Source organism: Natator depressus, chromosome 2 (assembly GCF_965152275.1).
Source record: "Natator depressus isolate rNatDep1 chromosome 2, rNatDep2.hap1, whole genome shotgun sequence".
In the NCBI taxonomy this organism is placed as follows: Eukaryota; Metazoa; Chordata; order Testudines; family Cheloniidae; genus Natator; species Natator depressus.
In genome coordinates, this window is record NC_134235.1 from 171,094,056 (window position 1) to 171,108,177 (window position 14,122).

The window sequence follows — 14,122 nt, forward strand, 5'->3', positions numbered from 1 at the left end:
AATAAAGCTTATCCTCCCCAAACTTATAACACTTGAATTCCAAAAGAAGTTTGAGTGTTGACAGGGAAATTAGTTTACTAATTGAGCCAAAAATTTCAAAATGGGTCCTTTTAATAAATTAAGCACCCTGTCAGACCATTGCTTTGCCCCAAAGGGTCTTAACAGAATAATACAGACTCTTCAAAATTTCCCTATGGTTACAACTCTGAAATCTTGTACATTGGTTACATTTGAAGATTAGGGATTAAATAGTTATTAATATGCCATTTTTTGTAACTGAAAATTACTTTGACGGGGTTGAAGAATAACATTCTTCTACAGAGAAGACCATGAAGTGCCCTCTTTTATTGTGCTCAATGGGAGTGAAGCTAGAAGTATGCAGAGCAAAGATGCCCACTTTCAAAACAGAGATAAGCCAAGCTATCTCAGAGAAGACAGTGAATCCTGAGCAAGGTACAGATTAGAGCCTGGAGGGGAACATGGAGGTCAGGAACTGGGGGAAAACTGGTCAGTATATTCTGGTTGCTTTGCATTGTTTCAGCAAAGTAAAGCAAAGTGTACTGGTGAATCTGGCCCTAAAAGTTCAAAGAAGATTGAAATTTTGTTACTATATATCTTCAAATAATTATAAATATCACAGGTAAACATTCTATGGGGGTTCTTGATTCACGTTCATCTATGAAGTTTTTAATATTCAAAAGGAAAAACAAGGATATTCCTAGATAAAGACTACACTGAACTGGCAATAAAGTGGATTACATATCACTCACTCAAGGGTAAACAAACATTACAAACTCAAGAAATTCAGAGTTAAGGTTATGCTTAAAAGAATGGAAATGCAGGTAGGGTACCTATATACCTTAATTCTACCCTGTAGTGATGCCATGCCATTACTAAATAATTATGAGTATTTGTGTATAATAGTATTTATAGTCCCAGATTAAATTTATTTCGACTTCGTAGCCTCAAATTTAACATTTTTGAATTTTTTTTTAAGTTTAACCTTAATTGTGAACTTGAGTTTAATGCTTGTTTTTGGGGATAATTACAACATGTGTATAATGCTTTACCTTTATCTAAGAACTCCTCTAGTTTCATGTAGTTATTTGATCATTCTAAGAGACTGATTAATTTTCATTTATAACAGGCCACTTGCCTAGCCACTGCATTAGACACTTTATGGTAGGCATAGCAGGAATGGAGTTACAGCACTGTTCTGAAGACTGCAGTAATTTTGCTAGTGGTTTTGGGGGAGAGCATTTCATGAATAGAAGAAGGTGCCAAAGCACTTACAGGAGAAGCAGATAAACAGGGGATGAAGGATGGTGCTGCATGTAGAACATTTCTTAACCTTTTTCCTTCCTGACTTCACTCTGTTTTCTCATTTCTTTCTTACAGATAAGTGGTGCATCTTTCCCTAGGTTTTCATTTCTTACTCCCTTCTCCCCCCGCCTCCGCAGATTGGGTTCTCTTCCTCCTTCCCTATATTTTCTCCTTTTTCCACGTGCTTCTCCATTCACAATTCCCCTCCCCACAAACATCCCCACACCCAGAGATTAAGTTTATCAACCAAACACCAATATAAAATAAGGAAGCCTCTTTAAACTACTCTGGATCTTTTATCCAGCATAAAGGGGATGGGGTACAGGGGAGAGGGAGAGAAAACTTCAGCCTAAGCCTATCCATCAACTCTGGATTAAAATAAAAGCAGTACAGCAATGTTGTGATGTTTGATTCTAAGTTTGTGATCCAATGTATTTACTTTCATTGCAAGTCAATAAAATCATCTTGCATCACTGAATTTTGCTCTTTAAAAAAAAAGGCAGAAAACCTCTACTGAAGTCAACCACTCAGTGGGACAAGAAACAAATCCTGCAGGGGAAAAGAGGGACAGGTGGCAACTCTGAACCCATGGTAAGCCAACTCAAAGTTAGACTTTTCTACAGTGTAAAATGCAACAGCATTTAGTCTCTCAATGGAAGTCTTGCAAATATCATGGGAAAGACCTGGTTTGAAGGAGGCTGTCAGTGCCATAGACTGGTCTGCCTAGAGTTTATCTTGATTCTTCAGAGACAATCCTTCTAAACTGTAACAATAACAGTCACATATAGACAAATGTTTTGATTAAATTCTTTTGGATATAGTCTGACCTAATGTGGAGGTGTCAACCACCACAAAAAGCTGGACAGATCTTTCTAAAGCTCTTTATTTGGTCCAGACAAAAGAAAGGAAACCTTCCAGAGATCCAGACATGAAACTAGTGTTAGAATAAGGCAAACATTTTAGGCCAGATTCATTAATCCCTTTGGCCATCGGAGTTAGACACATTGCTTGCCAAATATATTCTGTGCAAGCAAGTTTCCCAAATACCAACAAATTAGTAATACTTAGTAAATCTCAGAGTGTTTTAAATTACTGGGTAAGCTTATCGTTCCCACTTTCGGGATGAAGGAAGAGAGAGTTCAAAGTCACATGGTAATCAACAGCAGAGCAGGGAACAGAACTCAAGTTTGATTTCCAGATCTGTAGCTTGTAAAATGGACCATCCTGCATGCCCTTAGGAAACCATTACCATCCAAAGGAAAAGGTGTCAATGGATCTTCAAACACACTGCCTTGTTAGGTTAAAAACTAACCTAGAGCTCATTTGCCAATATTATGAAATGAGACATTATGGAGCTCTCCAGAAAAGGAGTCAGAACAGTGGTCTTTTCCCCCTTCAAAGACTTAACAGACTGTAAAAAAGGATCCATGTTAGTAAGACTTCATTACTTTCACAAAATATGCAAAAGAGTTTACTAGTATAACAGCACACTAGAAGATTAAAATTCAAATACACTTACAAGTTAATTTTGTGATGCGTTCTTCTTGCTTTTTGTTCATCTACTCACTAATCTGCCTCTGGCCCTAGGCCACACATTTGAGCTGCCCGTCACAGGGTCCTGGGTTGGAACCCAATGGAGCAGGGAGGGGCCAGGTTCCCCATTACTGGCCCCACAGACTCTTGCCACTGGGCCACACTATACGTTCAGACGCACAACCCCCCATCATGGTGTTACATAATTTGTCACATTATGACATAACCAGCTGTATTGTATATGGCCAAATATCATGCTTACACCTGCAAAAATAACAGAGGGATTGTATATCTTGTGTAAATATACTCATCTGCTCAGTCCTTCTGAGTCTTATAAAACTCTAAAAACAAGAGAGATCAGAGAGGAAACTGTTTCTTTAAGTTGTTACTGATTACTGTAAGTATCCACTGAATGATTATTGGGACAGATGACTTATTTTTTTATATTTGGGATTAGAGTTTGGAGTTAATGGACTGTAGACAAAAAACACAAACCCAAAGATAAACTGAATAAAGATTTAGAAAGAAAATCAGATTGGCCAGGATCAAACAGCCATATGGATGCATCTCTGATAGTAAATATTGTGAGACATCTGTTTTAGCTGATAAACTAGCTTTCCGGACAGCGTTGTGCGTTCAATGTTGTTCAGTTTAAGACTTTTAAATTTGCTGGTAGCATTACTTACAAAATGCAGTAATGTATAGATAAACAAAATCAGTAGCAACAGAACATAGCAGAAAAATTAATATTCAGCATTCACAAACCATCAGAAGACGTTTACACTAGAGATTTTTTTAAGTGTTCTTATGCTGCTGCTTCACTTAGATATAAACAAGTAGACAAGTCTCAAAAGTTCCAATTCACTTGGGTTCGATTTACATGGTGCTATAAATACTCACCCCCAGATGGGGGTGGGGCCAGGAGCAGTGGAGTCTGGCAGGGGAAGAGAACAATTTCAAAAGGGAGCAGCTGAAGAAGTGCTCCACATCACCCTTCCCCTTTGTTCCCCACCATGCCTTCACACTCACTGTTTGAGGGCTGGTCTTCTCCACCTCCCCTCCCCCACTTCCTTGTGCCACAGGGTATGGGGAGATCATCTGGGCCCAAATTCTGGGGAGCATCCTGCCCAATGCCACTGGGGGGACGGGGGTGGAGCAGGGTCAGGTGATTGGCTCCCATCTGGTGGATGATACAGTTTGCTACTTGGGTAGGGTAGCCATTGTCTGCTCCCTGTTTCAGCTCCACTTTTCCCTCACTTAAACTGGTATGCTGGATTTCCTATGATGCTGGGGACTAGGCTGTTCACCAGTTTTGCGGTCAAAGCATATTTTCCCATATGGCAAAAATGGAAGATCGCCAAATGATTTTTTCCACCTTCCATCCAACATTCAGAAGATCTGATTTGGGATTTAAATTACAACTGCTGCAACTATGGCAGGTTCCAGTGCAGCTGGTGGTGAGAAAGCCTTAAGTAACCCAGTAACTGCTTGGGATCTGGTGCTGGGCAGTCACATTGCATGGTAATTCTGTATGCTTCTGTAGTGTACAGCTTGTGACTCCTCTCATCTCAACCACTCTGCTTCTGGCATGGAAGAGAGGAGGTGGGTCTGGACTCAGGCATCCACGGCAGGGTCCCTCGCTGGGCTGAGGACAGAGAGGGCACTGGTTCCAGTTGAGACCCAAACTAGAACAACCTTACCAGCCAGTTTGAGGTAATAGTTGGCAAATAAGATGCAGCCTTCACATTTAACCACATTACGTGGCCTCACTGTTTCTGCATCCACATCACTGAGATCAGGTCATCAAATTTTCTCTGCTTTAAAAGATTTCAAAAAACTTAGTATGTGTGACAGCCTGTACACCCCTATGTTCAACCCTTTTACAAGATTCTGATAAATTTCATACCAAGTATGTCGGTTAGGATTAATCTGAAAATTCATAATTTACTGGTCATTATTGGTCTGGTAAAATGTGTGTGGCGACACTGTATGCAAAGTTAAAGTTATTCTATTGTAGGATATTACTAAAGTCGTGTTCTGAGTCTGGGGAAGAGAGTGTAAAACCAGTTCCCCAGAGACAAAAGGTTAGGCAACACGTCAGCCAGGTATCAACAAAATCAAAAGTATTTTATTTTCTGTTAGGAATTTAAAATAGCATGGTACTCATTCAAGGTATATGCCAGGACAGATTCTGTGTCTGACACGGCAAGGTCTCTTGGACCCAGTAATCTCTGACTAATCTTCCTGAGTTCTCATGCTCCCCTGTCATTTTTGGCTGCTATCCCCAGAACAAATTATATCAGATTTTGCTGTACAGTAGACAAGTTAAGCTTATCAGAATGCATAATATATAAATGCAGATAACTAGGCTACTTCTGGGTAGGCTGGAAGTAGTTTTATAGTATTTCTACATTCGTATTTACCAAGTAGTTGCATTTACAGTTTCATTTGATCATTCTGTACTTAAAGATTATATTGCCCAACAACCCACAATAATCTCGATAAAACCAGACAAGAAACTATGGTATTTATTTTGAAGAAAAAAAAAAAAAAAACACACACACACCAGCAAAAACTTTCCACCATTGAAAAATGAATTCCATCCTCAAAAATTGTGCAGAAAACTCAGGAAATCCTAAGTTAACACTCCCACAGAAATAACTGTCTGGTAGCACCAGACTGTATATAGTAATGCAAAATGATACTACCTATGCAGAAAAAGTACCAGTTTATAATTGCCATGGGAACCATAAATGAGTTTCCTGACCAAAGAAACCTAATCTGAGTCAAGGTTTTATCACATGGTTGAACTATTCAACCTGAAGTCAGCCTTAGCCAGCAGTTACTACAGTTTATACTTCAATCTTTGCTTAATGAATGACAACAGTTGGCAAATGTTGACTTAAGTGGCTTCTGAAGTTTCTTTAAAATACTAAGTTGTCAAATGCAGTATCACAATGCAATGCATCAGTCCATATGAATCCAAGTACAGCTGCTTAGCAGCCTTTTGTGAGCACTTAGTACTGGAATGGTACATTTATTTTCAGTGCAGTTACAGCTATGTTCAATTTCTTAACCAATTTTTTCCAAATTTCACAAAGCACAAACTGTCACCCAGGTCTATACAAATGTCAATTTACTTTTTAAAAATGTTACTAGAGCACAAAAAGATACTTAGATTCCACTTTAATGAGGGAGCACTACATGAAGCTTAGCTTTGTTTTTAGCAACAGTAAGTTAAAAACTTTATCTGTTTGTCTGTGCAACATATATTAGCAATTTTAGGTCCATATTTCATAGACACTTGTAACTTTCAGAAACTTATTATGTAAGGCCAAAATTGCTAATATCTATTGTACCCCCCAAAAGGTGAACTGTGCGCTTTGGGAAGTGCATAGACGTATATGCACATTGTTTTTATTTATAAATTAGCATTACTAAGGCATTATAGCACTGAGTCAGCACCTATTAACAACTAACTATGGGTATGTCTACATTGCAATCAAAGGCCTGTGTCACCTGACTTGGCCTCACAGGGCTCAGACTGCATGGCTATAAAACTGCAGTGTAGACATTTGGGCTCAGGCTGGAGCTTGGGCTCTGGGTCCCTCATGCAAGCCCAAGTCAGCTGACCCAGCCCAGCCATAGGTGTTTTATTACAGTGTGGACATAGTCCATGAGAAAAGTACACACACTTACCTTCAAGTCAAGATGTACTACATTATTTCTGTGTAAAAATGAAACTCCTTCTAAAATCTGCCTCATAAGCCGCTTAACATCTTTTTCTTTGAAGGCTTCTTCCCTTTCAGCCACACATTGGTCAAAGATTTCACCTCCAGCAGCACTATGGAAGAAAAAAAATCCATTTTAATTTCAAAAGAAATGACACTGTGTCCAACTCATTCTATTCTGATTATGGTAGTATTTACTATTCTTTAGAATGAATGACTTTTACACATCAGCCTTACAAAGTTCTACTTGCCTACAGCAAGCACTTTTGGCAAGCAAATTCTCTCAATATCGTGGTATCATCTCTCTATATCAACAGCATGCTCACCATAGTGTCTGAGCATTTAAAGATGGCAAGAGTGAGTGAATGAACTTTGTAGATAGGCTCAAATTTTCCCTGATAATTACATACTGATACATCAGTAAAAATGTCAAGTGTTTACAAATCCCTAACACCACATAATTCTAGTCTTCTCTTCTCAGTGTAATAGCAATGGAACTCAAGGAGAAGGAATTATTGTTCTACAATACTGTTCTTTTACTCCATTGACATTTTCTATGTTTTTTTCCTGTAAAAAAAAAATCTTTATTCACAACTGGACTAAGCAATCTGGAATGATAATTATTAGTACAAGATTTATATTTCAAAATAAGGCTACAAATTCAAAAAATATCTGACTACATTAAGTGCCATATGTTATAATATTAAAAAAGTAAATTTGTTCTCTTTATAGAGAATTATTTTTTAAAAGAGATTAAAATGTACATCTGATTAAGCAATGTGAATTAAAGACACATACATAATTTACACAACTGATTAGATCAATGAACTATAAAATAAAAAAGGGTCTAGTTAGTCTACAGTGAGCCTTTAAAGCCATTAATTTCTAGATTAAGTCTTATCAGACATAAAACAAACCAAAAAAGGATTTTAAAAATCTTCAACTGCATACTAGGACTTACAGGAACTAATGTAGAACTCTGTATGAGTGTATCACCAACTTGCAGATGACGGGCTTAAGCAAATCCTGTTAAACCATGATTTATGCAGACCATTCTTGGCATTCTGTTTTGTCTGTTTATAGGTTTCTCACAAAATTATAAGATATTTAGTTAGGGCCCTACCAAATCTGGTCTTTTGTGTGCTTTTACCCTATACTATACGGATTTCATGGGGGAGACCAGCATTTCTCAAATTGGGGGTCCTGACCCAAAAGGAAGTTGCAGAGGGGTTGCAAGATTATTTTAGGGGGTGTAGTGGAATTGCCACCCTTACTTCATTTCCTACAGAGCTGGACAGCTGGAGAGTGGTGGCCATTGGCCGGGCATTCAGCTCTAAGCAGAACCCCGTCAGCAGCAGTGTAGAAGGGTAGGAATACCATACCGTGCCACCCTTAGTTCTGCACTGCTGCCTTCAGAGTTGGGCAGCCAGAGAGTGGCAGCTGCTGACTGAGGGTCCAGCTCTGCAGGCAGCAGCACAGAAGTAAGGGTGGCAATACAATACCATGCCACCCTTACTTCTGTGCTGCTGCTGGCAGTGGCTCTGCCTTCAGAGCTGGGCTCCCGTGGCCAGCAGCCACCGCTCTCAGTTCTGAAGGCAGCGCCGCCGCCTGCAGCAGCGCAGAAGTAAGGGTAGCAGTAACACAACTCCCTCTACAATAACTTTGCGATCCCCCCCAACTCCTTTTTGGGTCAGGAGCCCTACAATTACAACGCCATGAAATTTCAGATTTAAATTGCTGAAATAATGAAATTTATTATTTTAAAAATCCTATGACCATGAAATTGACCAAAATGGACCGTGAATTTGGTAGGGCCCTATATACAGTGGTAAGGATACAGTTTGCTGGTGTTGTCGGCTAAACTGTAGAGAAAAGAAAGTGAAGTAGTAAGAAAGATATGGTCATCAAAAATGGCAAGCCACCTACTATAGTAGTCTTTTACATTCAGGAGAGAAAAAAAGGTTGCAGGTTCAGGAACTCAGTCACCGGGAGAAATATCCCCTTACTGCAGTTACACTAACATGAAAATCGTCCTCTATTAAGAGAGTATTTCCAAACAAAAAGATCTATGCACTGAAATGTAAGAGCAATTATAGCACTTAAACCCAAGAGCTATTTTATTAGATTCTATTTTTTTATAGGTACTAAGTTATGGAAGTCTTAGAATATGAAAATTCATAAAAAGCTCAATTTTCTCATTTTAGTATATTCAAAGTCTGAGCTCTCAACATATTAATGCAAAGTGAAAATCCGGTGATGCACCAGGCTCCTATAGGGTATGTCTACACTGAGCTGGGGGTGTGATTCCCAGCTTGAGAAGATATACTCAACAGCTAGCTCTTGTCAAACTAGCATGCTAAAAATAGAATACAGTAGCAGCAGTGCAAATAGCAAAAGGAAGCAGATGCCCTAAGTGTCTATCAGAGATGCTAGATACGTATGCAGGGCAGCTAGCCCTTCTGGCTCCTTGTGCTCCTGCAGCTACATTCTATTTTTAGCATGCTAGCTTGATAAGAGCTAGCTCTTGAATATGTCTTCTCAAGCTAGGAATCATATTACCCCCCCCCCCCAACTTGAAGTAGACATACCCTTTGAAGTTCACCATTTCCTTTGCTTCCATCAGCACCATCCATAAGACCACTCTTTAGAAATTTACTTCTTTGCTTTGCAGAAGATTAAGGGCCTAGGCCAACTTCCTTTTGAAGTGAATACAGAGACTTCTGTTACTTCACTGGGAGATGGATTGGGTCTTTACACATAAGGGACTGATCAGTCCTAAAGCCTTCCCTGGAAAGGAAAGTCTTGATGGCACATCTCTGGGTTAGCCATAGTGATGGGCTGAATTATGAAGAAAGGCACAAGATACTGGAATACTAAAATACACTATGTCCACCTGTTTCTCAACCGTTGAGTACTTACATGTTAAGACTTTTAAGAAACATCAAAAATGCCTTCTACCTCAGACTTCTGAGATGAAGACTGATTGTACCAAGGGTACCAGAGCACTCAACGATTAGCTGCATCAGTGAGAATACAAATGACATGATTGGAAATCTACATTCTTGCACCTTCCCGATTTTTTGTTATTTGCAGAAGAGGAGGTATGAGGGGAATGAAGAGAATAATACCACTTTCTGAGAGCTGCCTTTGGAGTCTAGGCTTTCCTAAGGTCTTGAGGACCTTATAAATCAAACAACTACAAACATCCTCAATCAAAGTTGCAGCACTACTCCACATTTTTCATAATATCTGGACTTGCAACATATTTTGCCATCACTAGAAGGATCTGATGGAATAAACTATGCTGTGGCTGAATTTTAGTGGGATTATAGGTTCAAAAAATTCAAAGGATGACAAAAAGTTACAAAACCCAGAAACTCATTTATAATTGAAACAAATCAAGACAGAAAAATGTATTGGGGAATAAAGCAAGAAAGGTCAAGTTACTTGGCTGTCTTGCAGCAGAGAAAGCACACTGCAGTAGAAAAGTCAGCTCCATCTGCTGTGATGTTTGGGAAAGATCTCTGGTTTGCTGTAAGTCCTCACCGAATGGATTTGACCCATGAATAGTCACAGAGGGGCATGCGAACTTCAAGGGGAGTAAGTTTTCAAGTGCTACAAATTTTCTTTGGTTATAGAGCTGCTTCCCCTCCCCCGCTGTTTAGGAATTGGTATAAATTGGAGTCTACATCAAGGTACAAACAAGCAAACTATGTTAACAAAGAAGATGTTATATCAGTGCAACCATATGGACAAAAACATATTTGAAATCCGATTCTGCTTGTGCAGATCAGTACCTCAGAGGTTCAGCTAGGCATGTAAGTGAGGTTGCAAATTTATTTTAAAACGCATTTATTTTAAGTCATCACTATTTTCATGTAAAGATGCAGTTCAAGACTCCAGCTAAAATTTGTGCTTCAGATACATTTTTGAACACTGAGCCCTCCTGCTTCCTAATACTTTTTAAAAGTTTAACACAATAGAAGTTAGGCACTTATGTGCTTTTGAAAAATCACACTAGGTACCTATTTGCATCTTTAGGTCTATAAATACTTGTTCAATTCTGGCCTTTAGTATCTGACGAAAACCTAATGTGCTGGGATTTTCTCTTATACTTCGGACACGCTATATAATTTCAGAAGTCTTATAAAAGAGCAATTGCAAATATGAAGCAGAAATGTTTTCAAAATTCACGCAAAGCTTTTCTTGAATACTAATTTTTGCACTTTAGAGGACAGAAAAAGGACAATTCACACTCTGCCTATGGTGGTGACGTATTTGGATAGAATTTAAAACACACTGTGATGTGTTGTTGAATAAAATAACTAGTGACCCTTTACAGAAACATAAGAGGAGAAATTTTTGCTAGACTGTTTTGTGTATCATTATGGCACAGTGAGCATAATTGATGCCCTTAAGCAAAAACAGTCTGCTAGCCATGAGCCAATTCAGTCACAAGTCATTAGAAGTACAATGTTATAATGAACTCCAACAAAAAGTCTACTGACTATTCATGTCAAGTTGTGCCAACTGCACTACAGTACATTGTTTTATGTATTTCCTAGCTATACTGCAGTTCAGTTTTTTGGAAGCAAAAACAATAGTATGTTTAAAATAAACTTATAGCAATGTCAGATTATTATCATAGCTAATTTATATCACACAATTTGTACATGTATAATGAATTCATTATAGATATATATCTCCTAAATAAAGATAAAGTTGCTTGAGTCCAGTATTAACATTTACCAATTCTTACTTCCAACAAGAGAGTTTCCTTTTCTTTTCCTACAATTTAAGTAGGCCACACAAAGCTCAGAAAGCCATGCATGGTTCTCAGTAAGTATATGTGCATATATGTCAAAAGTCAAATGGTCTAAACACACAGGACGACTTACATAGACACTACTGAGATATAGAAGCAAAAGGGGACATCTTGTATATATGGTACTATTTTTGGTGGGGTAGAGGGGAGGAGATCAGAGCCTTTTTGCTTTGTTTTAGATTGACAGTATAACCTTTTCACTGTCCTTAACAAATAAATGTTCCAGGATATATTGTGTGTACGTGGGTGGTGGGAGTAGGAGGGGGGTATTGATTTCACTAGGTAAAAAGTTTTTACACTCAGACTTTAAAGCGCTATTTAAAGCAAGACCCCTACAAGAATAAAGTGTACTCAGTTCCTAACTATGAATGTCTACAACATAGACATGGTGTAACCCCACAAGTTGGTTTATTTAGACAGTTACTTATTCTCTGATGTAAAAAGGCTCTATTGGTACAAGATGGTGTAAGTCATTGTTTCAAAGCAGTAAAGTGAAGTAGACTTAACAAGATCACAATATCATTACTTAAAGAAGCACTGATTGATTTACACCTTATTTTGCAATATTAAGTCCATTCAATGTCGGTAAAAATAATCAAGAACAGTACCATATATCCAATTAACAGAAATGTTTAGCACAACAACATTTACTCTTCAAGAGCCTAAATGCCTTTTAAATTGCAGCTTGTTGAATGAAGTGTCATTATGGAATTACAGTTTTGGGAGCTTCTCCCAACCCCTCATCTACCTCCACAAGAAATGCTCATGGGAAAACAAACCACAGACTGCAGTGTAGCAGAATCTTCATAAGAACTGGTGTTAAAAATACAATTTAGATAGAGTAAAAAAAAGTAATGAGCACAAGTTTTGGATGCTTATGTCTTCAACACTACACCTGTAATTTAACTAACAGGCTCAGAGGAAGTAGAACAACTCAAGAGGTGAGTCTTTTTCAAAACATAAAAGCTATAGCAGTTGGAGTCACTTGCCTCTACTATACTGCCTTGTTTATGAAAGCAAGTACCATGAAGTATTTTTTTTGAAATTTCAAATGAAATCTTATTGCTAATCATTACTAAAATGTAAATATGTATTCAGTTTAATAGTGAATACATTTTTATCTCATTTTATGATAGTGAGTTCATACACTCAATTAACAGAAAGGGAGACAACAAAAGTCTGTTGTACCCTGTCCATCAGAGCCCTGGCAGATAACTACCCAATTTAGGTGACCTCAGAGAAGAAAAAGTGTGTCATTCTAGTGCAACTCCATCTATCTCTGCCAGTATCCAAACACTCACTGGGTCAAGAGTATAAAAAGGAAGCTAGATCTAATGTTCATCTATTGCCAGAATGAGGCCAGTAGTTTCCATATAAATACCCAGTCCTAAAACCCAGGTTGAAACAGAGCAAGGAAGTCTGAGGACTCCAGGTATTGCCAGAATTGTCCCACCACAATTTTTCAGTAGTTCCCTCCCCCTCTCAAAAAAGAAAGATTAGAGAGTTTCTGTTCCAAAAGAGGATTTCTGTACCCTCCTGTTCAACAATGCAGATAAATGGGATTCACATACTTGTTTCAACTTTGGATGTAGTCCCACTAATCAGCTGGAATCAGATCATCCCTGTCCAGCTGAGCTCCCCCCTTAAGTCTTGTTCTTGCAAAAATCTTCAAATCAACTATTTTTCTCCAGGGGAGAAAAGCCCCAGCCAAGACCAAAAAAAGCACAGATATGGCCAAGTATCTTCAGCTGCAGGATTATGGGGCTAGAACTCCATTCCTCCCCATAGCCCAGACCAGACAGTAAGGTTTACTGGCACAATCTCAAGCTCCTGTTTCCTGTCTCATCGGGCATCACCCTAAAGAGAGCTCTTGACCTGGTGTTACAATTTCCCTTTTGGAAGGCAACACTCCAAAATGAATAACTGATCCAATGTCAACAAGATTTTAACAGCTAAGATGGCATAGGTCTAAAATCGTAGGTCAGTGCACAGAACTCACCAAGTAGCTCTAGAACCTTAGTGAGTAAAGTGAGCCAAAAAATCAAAGCATATATCTTGTTTTCCTCCATTCCCTGACACATCTGCCATTACAGATTTTCAATTTTGATCAAATAAGTAATTTTATTAATGAAATCATTTAAAGAAGTCAACTGTGAGGGTAAACTACTGGATGAGGAAAGTGGCCAGTGGAAGCATGTGACTATAAGGCAGAAGAAAAGACTGGCTAGTGAAGGAGAAATAGAGCTGAGGAACAGGTTTGCTGAGGTGCAAAATGAAGGAGACAGGCAAGCAGTAACAGAAGATGGGAAGGCAAGGAAGAAGAGAAGAGTGACTAGTCCTACAAGAAGAGGGGAAGAGTCAATGGAGGTAGCCAGAGTTTGGAGCCCCAGGAGGATAGAGGATGACTCTAAGAAGACTGCAAGTGAGAAAACAGGACAAGATGACTTGCAGCCAGAAAGAACAAAAGGGGGAAGGCCGGAAAATTACACCAACACCAGGAAAAGACAGGTCTACGTGACTGGGACTCCCTATTAAGAAGGGCAACAAGGCTATCTCCAGAGCTGACAAAGAGAACTGAAGGGTGCGCTGTCTGCCAGAAGCTAAGATATGGAATTTGGATCTGAGGTGGAAGAGGAGCTTAATGGGAGTAGGAAAGAATCCACTTATTGTCCTTTACGTTGGAATAAGTGATACTGCTAGATTCTCGCTG

General features: G+C 38.8%; 1 protein-coding gene across 1 annotated transcript in view; it reads right to left on the bottom strand.

The window, feature by feature from the left end:
- STK17A (serine/threonine kinase 17a) overlaps positions 1-14,122 on the bottom strand; it is a 55,209-nt gene that overhangs the window by 11,696 nt on the left and 29,391 nt on the right. Inside the window, exon 3 of the mRNA XM_074945286.1 lies at positions 6,556-6,700. Within this exon, the coding sequence (XP_074801387.1) occupies positions 6,556-6,700 (145 nt within the window). The remainder of the gene's footprint in view (positions 1-6,555; positions 6,701-14,122) is intronic.